At 43.6% G+C, this 11,639-nt stretch overlaps 1 protein-coding gene across 3 annotated transcripts in view; it reads left to right on the top strand.

Annotated features, from left to right (window-relative positions):
* The first annotated feature begins 4,139 nt into the window (after positions 1–4,139).
* HERC4 (HECT and RLD domain containing E3 ubiquitin protein ligase 4) overlaps positions 4,140–11,639 on the top strand; it is a 91,865-nt gene continuing 84,365 nt past the window's right edge. For 2 of the 3 annotated variants that reach the window (XM_043985212.1, XM_043985210.1), the window contains exons 1-3: positions 4,140–4,345; positions 6,519–6,650; positions 7,163–7,462. In XM_043985212.1, the coding sequence (XP_043841147.1) occupies positions 7,237–7,462 (226 nt within the window). In that variant the 5' untranslated portion in view covers positions 4,140–4,345; positions 6,519–6,650; positions 7,163–7,236. The remainder of the gene's footprint in view (positions 4,346–6,518; positions 6,651–7,162; positions 7,463–11,639) is intronic. The other variant, XM_043985211.1, reaches the window with a different exon arrangement.

Here is an 11,639-nt window from a genome sequence, read left to right as displayed (position 1 = left end):
TAAAATAATAAAATAAAAATTGTTGTGGATTAGAGGCTAATAACATAAGGCATACAAAGCAACCTGCTAAAAGTATGGGCTGATTTTCAGTAGCTATGTTTTTTAACAGGAGCTCCAGATAAGGAAATGGGCCTGTTTCACCTGGCCCAAATTTAAAAGCTGAGTTACAGCAAAAGTTACCATATTTCATTTTTTTAGGATCTATAATTTTGTTGATATGTATGTTCCCGCCACTAATGCAAATTGCAAGTTCTTTGAGAGCTTAGTACAGTCAGTCCTCAACTTTCACAGGCATGAAGGTAAAGACGTGAATGTGGATGCACTGAACCTATGGGAAATGCAGGGTTAGGTTCCCTGACCACCAAAAACTGTAATCTTTTGTTAGAGAGTACTAAAAATACACCTTTCTGCAAAAAAATTCTGTATAACAAAACACTAATTCTGCTAATATGTACTTTTCCTAACATAGTAAGCGTGAAATAACCTATAAGATGTAGTATACAAAATAAAACTGGTAACCTGCGAAATATTTTTACTTGCTAGTAATCCCCTAGAATCTATGACTTTTTGAGTTAGCATCTCAATAAAAAACAAAACAAAAACCAACTGATTTCAGACGATATTCACTTTTCATAACACATGAAATCAACAGTATCATAAATACTGCATGGCAAATAAAATTCTTAAAACGAAACTTTTTAAACCTGAATCTTACCTTCCAGTGTGTTAGATGGTAGTGTAAGGGCCTTGTTATACTATACTTCTGTAAAAGTTCTCTACCTTGGCAACCCTCTGAAAACCAAGGGAGGGGTTTCTGGGACTTCAGTTGCTGCTGTTGGAAGATGCAGAGACTGGTGAGGTCCCAAGAGTCTTGCCCTACACTTTGGGGGCATAACTGCAACACAAAACTTGAGTTTTAAAGGCAAACAATGAAATGCATGGGAAGCTCTTTAGGCCACAGTGACAGGGTGAACAAGACCAGTGAAATGCCTAGTAGGACACCAGCTACTCTACAAATTTACATGAAATCTCATCTCTCTTTTTTTTTTTTTCTCTACAGTGCATAGCCACACATGTTGGAGGCTGCAAACTCGAAAGTGAAAATGAGGTTACGAATAAAATCATATTTGCCAAAGTTAAAGCCTTGAATGTTGAGGACTGATTGTAGACAGCTTTCAGGAGTTGTTGTGGCTAAAATATTCATCACTGGGAAGAAAACCTAGCGATAAGCCTCCCTGAACTTATATTTAATGGTCTTTGGACAACAGACACATGGTACATCAAACAGGCCCATAGACAGAGCTTGTTAACTTGGTAGAACCTGCCTGAATGAGCGCTTTGCTGGCAGAGCCTTAGAACCTGACTCACCTTCTGGCCACAAGGAGGCACACAGTGGGACAAATGGAGGTCGCATTGAGTATTTTATACAAAGGCTAGAAATTTCAGTATCAGTTTGCATGTGTTAAATCCTTTTGTTTCTCTTCAGATTTTGCTTACTGGTGGATTTCTTGTGTGTGTGTGTGGGCAATTGGGGTTAAGTGACTTGCCTAAGGTCACACAGCTAGTAATTGTTAAGTGTCTGAGGCCCGATTTGAACTCAGGTCCTCCTGACTCCACTGCCCCTTCCTTACTGGTGGATTTCTGTAAAAGCTTGTGTTTACAGTAATGGTCCTGTCTACTCATACATTTTAAGAGAAGACTCTAAAAACAATTGGTTTTCCTTCCAAAGCGAAGTGGTGACCACCAACGAATTTTTTTTGTGCACAGACGTAACAAAAATCCAAAGACAACAAACAGGGAGTAATCGAGATAATATTCCCTCGTGCTGCCATTATTTTACTATCAGAACATGAACATTATGAGTAATCTCTGAACTTCACCTTTTGACTGAAAGTCATTAAGAGGCAATGCATTGGGGGCAGCTAGGTGGAGCAGTGGATAGAGCACCTGCCCTGGATTCAGGAGGACCTGAGTTCAAATCCAGCCTCAGACACTTAACAATTACTAGCTGTGTGACCCTAGGCAAGTCACTTAACCCCAATTGCCTCACCAAAAAAAAAAAAAAAAAAGAGGCAATGCATTCTAGGTTCAAGTTGATCACTGGTTCTACCTAGACTACTGATATACTAAGATTACTAATACCTACGTCAGGAAATTTTGGGGGGGAACAATATAGGTAATTAGAAAAATAAGAATGTTGTTGCCAATTCAAATATTCCAGATGGCTGATACAGCCATTTAAAAACTCCACTTCACCATTAAGGATAGTAACCATTTTTTGGGATGCTAGTTGTCTTTAAACAAGACCTCCTTCATCCTTGGCATACAAGGACTTTCTTTGCTGAGGTGAATTTCTGTAGGGTTACGCTATAATTTTTGTGAACCTTTCCTTCAACTCACTGATAAAACTACCTCAAAGTTTTGCTCAAAGAAGATAAAGGCATTCGGTACGGGGGAAAGAATAGTACTGTGTTTGGAATCTGAAGATGTGTCTTGACAGTTCTTTCCTTAATACCTCTGTGACCTTAGTTACCCACCTGTATGAAGGATTTAGATAATCTCAAAAGTTCCTTCCAACTCTAAATCCTTTGGTCCCGAAGGAATAAACTTGGGGTATCTCATGGAAATAGGATTTCTTGAAGAAGTGACAGGAACTACACACTAGTTACCTGGGAAATCAAGAGGCTAACTTAATTTTAACTTAATAGAAACAAATGGGAGTTGACGAGACTATACAGTGAGTGAATGGAGCACAGTGCCCGGAGTCAGGAAGGTCTGGGATCCTTACTTGCTTGTGTGACTCCTGGGGAGAAGCACTTAACTCCTATTTGCCTCAGTTTCCTAATCTGTAAAGTGGGGATAATAATGGCTCGCAGCTCAGAGAATCCTGGAACGCAATAATCGCGATATAAACGTTTGCTTGTTATGCCGATCGACCTTCGGGTCTCCAGGATGAGCTAACAGCCACGTGGCGCTTTAAAGTTTACAAAGCATTTCGCCTACATTTTAGCTGGGGAAACTGGCTGGATTTGGGAGTCAAAGGACCTGCTGAGTCAGGGTGACGTATTACCTGTGTGACCTTGGGCATGTCACGTCACCCCCGTCGGCCGCCCGCCTCAGTTTCCTCATTTGCAAAATGGCACAGTAGCCCCTAGGGCTGTGGTGAGGACCGGACGAGGTAATATTTACAAAGTGCGGGCCCTTCTCCTCCGTAAAAGCGGTTAAATGACCTCTAATCTATGCCTTCAGCTGGGGGTAGGGTGGGGAGGGGCCTTCCTTTCAGCCCCCACCCAGCACATATAGCATGTATAAGCGCTGCCAGACTCCAGGCCCGCGTAGTACACACACGTGTGCGCCCCTACGTGGGCTACACAAGGAATATATACATATTTTATCGTTTGTGTCCCCCCCGGAGGTCTGCGGCTTCGGCCATTGGGCCCTTCTCCAGGGTGGGGGAGGGGGAGAGGAGGAGAACGACGCCCCCTCCCCCAGCCTTCCGCGAGAAAGTCGGGAAGAAAGCGCTTTGGAAAGAGGCGCTCTTCACGGCCACAACAGAGCTCTTTCCCCCTCAGAAATCTCCTCCGCTAGCCGAGGCTGGGGCGTAGGTAGCCTTGGGCAATTCCCTTCCTTCCAAAAGAAAAACTGAACCAGAGGAGGTGGGCAGGCCGGCCGCCTCAGCGTTAGCGCTAGGACCCAGCGGACCAGCACCCGTCTGGAATTCTCTCCCTCGGCCTGGGAGCCCCACCTTCCGACGCTGGGCGACAGCGAGCGTGACGCACGCGCCAGGGCGTCCAGGGCCGGCCCTTTCCCTCCCCCTACACCCGCACGGAGGGGAGGAGAGAAGAGAGGAGGGGGAGGGGAGAGAAAAGGAGGGGGAGGGACCCTGTGGTCTCTGGCGCAGGCGCGTTGGGGCGAGGAAGTGGGCGGGAGCGCGCTCCTCCGCTCACTTCCGCCCGGCCGGGGCTCCGGCCCCTCCCTCCCTGGCTTTCCTCCCCCTCCTCTCCCTCCCCGGGCTCCCCGCCCCTCTCCCTCCCGGCCCTGCCCTCCTCGCCGCTCCCTCCTCCTCCTCCCCTCCTCCCTCCCCCATCTCCATCCGGGTCGCTGGCGCTGGCTCGGGACTGGACGGCGGCGGCAGCGGCGGTTCCTCTCCTCGCTCTCGCCTCGACTGCTCCGCGCCCGCCGCGCCCCCTGCGCCCGCGCCGCCCGGGGAGGGGACCTGCGAAAGTTTCCCGGCAGCCGCGGGCGGCGGTAACGACCGCGGCGGCGGCCGCGACGCCGGAGGAGCGGCCTCGGGAGGGGCCGGGCCCCGCGTCCCGGGGCTCCGCTGCCCTCCCTGCGGAGCCCGGTGAGTGAGTGCGGTCCCGCCGGGATAGGGGGAGGGGGCCGGGGCGGGGGGCGCGGGCCGGGGCGGAAGACCCCCCACCCCCGTGGGGCTCTCCCAGTGCCGCCCCCTCCCCCCTCCTCCCTGCTCTGGTGGCGCCTCAGTTTCCACCTCTGTAAAAGGCGGGGGCTGGCCTCGACGCCCCCCGGGGCCCCTCGACCTTTAAATCGAGGACTTCTCCCTGGAAAGTCACTTCACTTTTCCGGGCCTCGGCCGAAAGCGATGGGGCCCTCCCACCTTCCGGGGTTGCGATCCAGGGGTCGCCCCCGGGCTTCCCTCCCCTTATTTGGGGGCGGGGGCCCCTTCCCCTCCCTGGACACAGTGTCCCCCGCCCGAGGGGAGTGAGGGGCCTGGCGGGGGCGATCCCCGAGACCCCTTTCCCCCGCGGGGGTCAGTGTCTTGGGGGCAAGCCCCGACAGCCCTCCCCCCTTCTGTGAAATGATCCTTTCTGGTCCCGAACCCCGTGCGCTCCTCTGGACAATGGGGGTCCCCGGCTTCTTGGCCAGTCTTTGTGTGGAAGGCGAGTGGTCACGACCTTTTTCCAGACTCAGTTTCTCCCCCTCCCTTCTAAGCCTGGCGGCGTCACTTTCAGGCGGACAGCCGCTCTTCTCTCCGTGGTTTTGCGTACAAGTAGGTGAGGGAGGGGACGAGGGGATCCCTGAGGCTCCTTCTACCTGCTATGAATCACGGGGGGTGGGTCCCTGTCCCGCGAGACGAGTTCCTCAACTTCCCAGCCTCAGTGGCCACTTCTGGAAAACGAGGGCTGGGTCTGCAGCAGTGGTGACCAGCTCCCGAACAGGGGGTCCTCGCCGGAGCCTTTTGACTCAGAAAACCACAAATTAAATGATCGGGGGTGTATTCTTATTTTTTCTGTTAAAATGACCCAGTTACATTTTTATCCGGTTGGGGCGGCGCTCACTTTTACCTGCAGCTTAGGGCCACGAGTTTGACACCTCTGGTGTTTTTTTAAGGTACCGGCCTGGGCTAAATCCTTGTAATGTTCCTCTAGGCAAGTTACTTAGAAGCTCCGGGCATCACTTTCTTTATATAAAGAGAAGGCTGGACTGAATGATCTGAGGACCTTTCCTGCTCTTAAAGTTCGCTCTGTCTGTGTCTCCCTGGGGGGGGTGGGGTGGGGGGTGTCGCTGCCTCGTTGGCTGTTTTTCCCAGTTGGTTTGGCCTCCTGTGGTTGGGTGTGTATGGACCCTCCCCTCACCCCACTCCAGTCTTCCCATATTGTTGTTCTTTAGGGTGCAAGGCTCAGAGAAGGCTAAAAATAGCTTCATCTCACGCTTGGATTTGTGCTGCAAAAGGGACATAAAGGCATTTGCCACCTTCACCCCCAATTTTTGTTTAATTTGAAGATCCATGACCATTCTACACATCCTTCTCCCAAATTAAAGAGTCATGTCAAGTTCTGCCTTCATGACTTGTAGAGAGTGGACTCCAATCCTCTGAAAGAGTCTGTCATAGAGACTCAGCAGAATCTGGACTTGTCATGGATATAGGAAAACTGGGTTTGAAACTTGTTGTTAGTTGGGAGGGAGGAATGGAGCTGACTACTAAATGCTGACTTCCTGTAAATGGTATGATTTACTAATGCAGTGTCTTTAAGAAATGCTGCCTATTTAGCTGAATTGGACTCCTCTGTTAATCTGTCTTTATAGTAAAGGAATAATCGTCGAACTGGAAAGTTCCAGGGATTTCACCGCCAGTGTAAACTATGAGTGTCCCTTCCCCCTCTCCAATCCTTGAAAAAGTTGGCTGTGCCTATGTTATTTACTTAAAAAAAAATCAGTCTTATTAGACAGAGAAATAGAAGACAGGATTGGAATTTTATTTTTATTGTGCATAGAAAATGTTTGTTAGGAAAGACCATGAGTTTAAACTGCATACAATTTAAATATTTGCTCGTTTGTGGCTTGTTCTTTTCATTTTAAATTTAAACTTAGAATGAAGTGGAAATACATTGGGTTTGACCGGCATAAGTCTGTGTTTTGATAGGACATTATGATGAAAAAGTTATTTCCCTATTGCCTTACAAATTAAAATTCTTATGAATAACTGGAAGATTTTTTTTTTAATTATGGAACAGTTCAAGTTCTTATAATTGTTTCTCTTCTTTTCTGTTGGGCAGAACTTGCTTCATGCAACTGGTGTTGATGTGGACCAGCCTTAATTCTGTTCTAACTAAAAGACAGTTTAGTAAAGAGCCTGAGAAAGTCGGGTGCTGTGGTTGATGTTTTCTATAAAGTCCTCAGAACCTCCAGTATGTATATGTTTTCTACAATGTTTCCTTCACAAAAGTTGATGAAGTTTACTCTTGAATAGGATTGTGTAGTGGAGCTTTAGGCACTTGTTTTTTCCATTTTAGTTCTGCTAGTTTGTTGCAATAGTTGCAATAAGATAATTAAATAATATCTTTATAAAGTTATTTTTATGTGTGTGGGGAGTTTTATTCTAATTGAAATAATATTAGAAAATATTCAAAACCATAAAAAGACATGTTAGAAAAAGCTGCTTATAATGATTTCCCCTTAATATAGTCTATCAAAAGGTAAAAGAAAAGTCAAAACTAGTTGTCAAGTTTGTGAAAAGTTGTTCCAATCCATAAGTGTAGAATTTGACCTTGAAAATGAACAATACTTGTTCGAGGTGTTAGATTTAGTGCTCAGTGTATTATGAATATTATGAATAGGCATGGTACTTGAAAAAGGGTACTGACATAAAGTTTATTTTGAAGCTATGTTGACATTCTTTTTTAAATCTCCTCTCACATAGGGACACATCCTACTTCCATATAGGAGGGAGTTTTTAAAAATCATTGAATCTGGAAGATCAGAAGAAATACAAGCATGTTGTGCTGGGGAAACGCATCCTTTGGACAGCTAGGATTGGGTGGAATTGATGAAGAAATCGTACTAGAGCCCAGGAAAAGTGACTTTTTCATAAATAAAAAGGTCCAAGACGTAGGATGTGGACTCAGACATACAGTATTTGTCCTGGATGATGGGACAGTATATACTTGTGGATGTAATGATCTAGGACAATTGGGTCATGAAAAGTCCAGGAAGAAGCCAGGTAAGTTAACTTTCTAATTTGCTTGTCCTATTCAAGGCATGTTTTAACAGTAATAATTGCTTAATTTTTGAAGCTTAGTATAATTTTTCTTTTTTCAAACTGGCATATTTAGTGAACGGTTTTAAAATCTGCTTCCCTGATTCTAGTTTCTAGTTAAATTTTCTATTTGGAACCAAGGACAAAACTATGTGGGAATTGGAAGTTGAATTGGGAGTGTTGACTGTGGCTTTCCAAACATCTCCAATCTGTTACCAGTGACACAACCATCTCTGAGGAAGCTTTAGTTTTATAGCAAAATTTTAATGACATGTAAGCAGCAGAAAAACAGTATCCTGGGTATAATATGATCACTTTAAAATACCACAAACTACTACTACTTATCACCTGCCTAGTTATGTTTAAGTACCGAACAGTCAACGACATTTTGGGTGAAGCTTTTCATTTAAAAATGTTTCATAATTATTTCCTTCATATATAGTTTGAGCTTGGCCTTTTCCCTTAGGATTTTGACTAAGCACTTTTATTTGTCAGTCTTAATTTCTGATTTTCAAATAGCAAAGTAACTAATGGAGGCTGTATCAATAGAAAGTGTCTCAATGTGGCACAGTGTAAATGGCTTTTAGGTTATTGAAAATCTTGACAAGTTTAGCCTTATTTCATATTTTGATTCATTGGACAAATATATTTCATAGTATGCTATCACTAAATTTAGTAAAATTCTCTCTCTTTCCCCCTTTTCCACACCCCCTCCCCATTAATTAATTTAATAATGGAAACAAAATGGCTGTCGTAACATAAGTAATTCTTGGATAGTTGTGCAGATTTGTAATTCGTTCTCACCTTCTAACTTTAATAATTTAGTAATGACATGAATATTTCCCATGGCAGTCATTTTAATTAACTGGCCTCATTATTTAAGCAGTTTATATTATTTAGTCTATTTTTGAGGGCTAATAATAGCATAGAATGCTATGGCCCTAAATTAAGAGATCTTTTGTCTTTTATTACATCTTTATTGTCTCAACATCTTTACCTTCTTATATGTAAGGTTTTTTAAAAACCTTTTTGTGATTGCCATTTTACTCTTATTTTTCTCTTTAATTTGATATTTTAAGGGTTTTTTTCTGAATCATAGAAAAGTAATACAATATGTAACTACAGCATTTGTTAATTACCATCTGTACTTTAACACTCAAGTGTGTCAGAGAATCCTGTCATATTTCTTTAAACTTTGGCATCAAGGTGATCATGCTGACAAAAATGAACAAGAAGTTCCCATTCATTGATCTATGGCCTTTTTCAAATAGAAATAAATCTTTCTTTTTCTCATTGTCCTAACTTGTTCTATAGTACATATTTATGATATAAGCATCCTTATTTTTGATTCTCCAAAACACATATTTGAGTATCTGTCTGTATGTTTGTAGCATCTCGATTTCTGTTATTTTTTTGGGAGTTGTACACCAAACAGAAGAGTGGGGTGGCAAGGAGAATAGAATTTGTCCACATAGTCACTGGGGCTTATGAAGATTTATTTTGGAAGACGAAACTTTCTACAATATATTGAGCATTGTACTTCAGTATTAATTCTGAAATATTTAGTACTGTACTTTTGACCCTGGGAGTGGGGCTGTGCACATCGGAGAACCCATAAAGACCTTTAGTGTTCTTTATGGTCATATCAGCATTGTGATGAAGGCATTGTGACATTAGTATCACATTCAACACTAAGAAGTGTCATTTTATAGTACTGAAGGTAGAGGAGTGGATTTCTCTGTTGTCCCTACTCTTAACATTGTACCCCACTAATGTACCTGGGAATGTCATTTCCTTCCCGTAGTCACCCTTGACTATGGAAGATACAGAAGAAGAAAGTAATTTTTTATATTTAGAGTAGGAAGATTCATATGTAAAACAACCATTTGGATCTAAAGCAGTAGATAAGTTGGAGGAGATGTAACAGTGGACTTGGGAATTCAAAGTAAGAGAAATGTTATGGGATAGAATTAGGAAAAACTGTGCAGGAGGTACAAGATCTTGAGTTTAATTCAACAAAGGATCATATAAATAAGGACTGATTGCTTTGAAAAAATTTGTGATTTCATCACTCTTGGTATTCCCTTTACTGACACAGATTTCAGTTCCTCTACTACTTAGAAAGTGGTTTTTATGAGTTGCTGTGGCCAAAAAAACCTCCTTCCCTTGATGGACAGACAGTCTTTTGAAAGTAGTTTCTCTGAATCTGTCTCTCTTCTTTTCCTCAAACAACAGTTTGTTGCTTAAAGTCATTTCAGCCTGGTAGCATCCACCAAAGTTTGTGGTCTGCTGGCCTAACCTTTGAGAATCAGTGGTCACTTCCCGTGCCACGAGTCTCAGCCAAGCCTCAGCTTTCAGCTCTCCTACCACTTGCCGTCTTTGTTCCTACACATCACATAACTAGTCTGACTGAGTCCACCTCAAATTTATGTTACATAATTTCAGCTGGGCTTTCATTGATGAGAGGCAGTCCTACTATATACCTCCCCTTTATCAACTCACTATCTCATGTTCCTTAGTGGCTCTTCCAACACCTCATTCCTCCTCAAACCTCCTGTGGTCCCCCATCCCCAGTTCTCTCAACTGAGAACCTTACCTTATATTTTACAGAAAAAATTAAAGTCATTTGCCATGAGCTCCATCTTCATCTCTTATCACTCATATACCTTCTGTCACTCCCCTTCTTCATTCCTGTTTCAGATGATGAAATGGCTACCATCCTTGGCAAGTTAACTAACCCCTCTACTTGTTCAAGTGACCCCATTCCATCATGTCTCCTCTAACAGATTGCCATTCTTTTCACTTAATTTCAGTCTTTCTCTGTCCAGTGGTTCATTCCTTACTGCCTACAAACATGCCCATGTCTGCCCCCCCTCCCCAAAGCCCTCAGGCGATCCTTTCATTCATACTCTTTTCCTATATCTTTTTTGCCCTTTGTAGCTAAATTCCTTGGAAAGGCTGAAAAGGCCTTCTGCAGTAGATAACTTCAGTTTCCCTCCTTTTACTCTCTTAACCCCCTGACAGTCCAGCTTCCGACCTTATCATTGCACCAAATGATAGGAATCATTCTAAAGGAACTAACCATTACATGCTAACTATTTACTAATCATTCTGATCTAACTCCAGTTACCAGTGATCTCTTAGTTGCTAAATCCAATGGCCTTTTCTCAGTCCTCATTCTCCCTGCCCTCTCTGCAGCCTTTGACACTATTGATCACGCTCTCCTTGATACTCTCTTCTCTCTAGGTTTTGGGGCCACTCTTCTGGTTCTCTTACCTTTCTAACCATTCCTGTATCTCCTTTGTTGGATCCTCTTTCAGATTGCCCTCTAAGTATGTGTCCTTTTGGATTCTGTGCTGGTCCTTCTCTGTACTGCTTCACTTGGTGAACTCAGCAGCTCCTGTGGATTTAATGACCATCTCTCGGCTGATGATTCTCAAATCTACCAGTGTTGCCCCAGTCTCTTGGCTGACCTTCAGTCTCACATCACAAACTGCCTTTTAGACATCTTGAACTGGATGTCCGATAGACATCTTAAACTCAGTCAGTCCAAAACAGAACTCATTACTCTCCCCCCTCCTTCCCTATTAATGCCAAGGGCAATGGAATCTTCCCAGTATCTCAGGCTTCCAACCTAGGAGTCATGCTTGATTCCTCACCATCTTTACCTCCTACATCCAAGCCATTCTCTGACACAGCCCCCCTCACCTTGTACCTGTACTATTGTGACAGCTGCTGGTGGGTCTGTCCGCTTCAAGTCTCTCCCCACTTCTATCCCTCCTCCATTTAATTAAGTGATTTTTTTTCCAGAGTGTAAGTTTGAGCAAGTAACAACCCCCCTCCCCAATACCCTGTTAAACTTCATTGACTCCCTACTTCCAGGATCAAATACAAAATATGCTATTTGCATATGCAAATTAAGAAAGTATGGAATCACTTGTCAGATTTATGGTCAGAGGAAGAATTTAGGACCAAAGAAGATATAGAGAGCAAAACAAAATGTAAAATAAATAATTTTGATTATATAAAATTTAAAAGTTTTTGCACAAACAAAACTAATATAACCAAGATTACAAGGGAAGCAGAAAACTGGGAAAGAATTTTTGAAAAAAGTATCTCTGATAAAGGCCTCATTTCTCAA

Source organism: Dromiciops gliroides, chromosome 2 (genome assembly GCF_019393635.1).
Source record: "Dromiciops gliroides isolate mDroGli1 chromosome 2, mDroGli1.pri, whole genome shotgun sequence".
NCBI classification, from domain to species: domain Eukaryota; kingdom Metazoa; phylum Chordata; class Mammalia; order Microbiotheria; family Microbiotheriidae; genus Dromiciops; species Dromiciops gliroides.
Note: the sequence above shows the minus strand (reverse complement) of the source record. Positions and strands in the feature narration are given on the sequence as shown.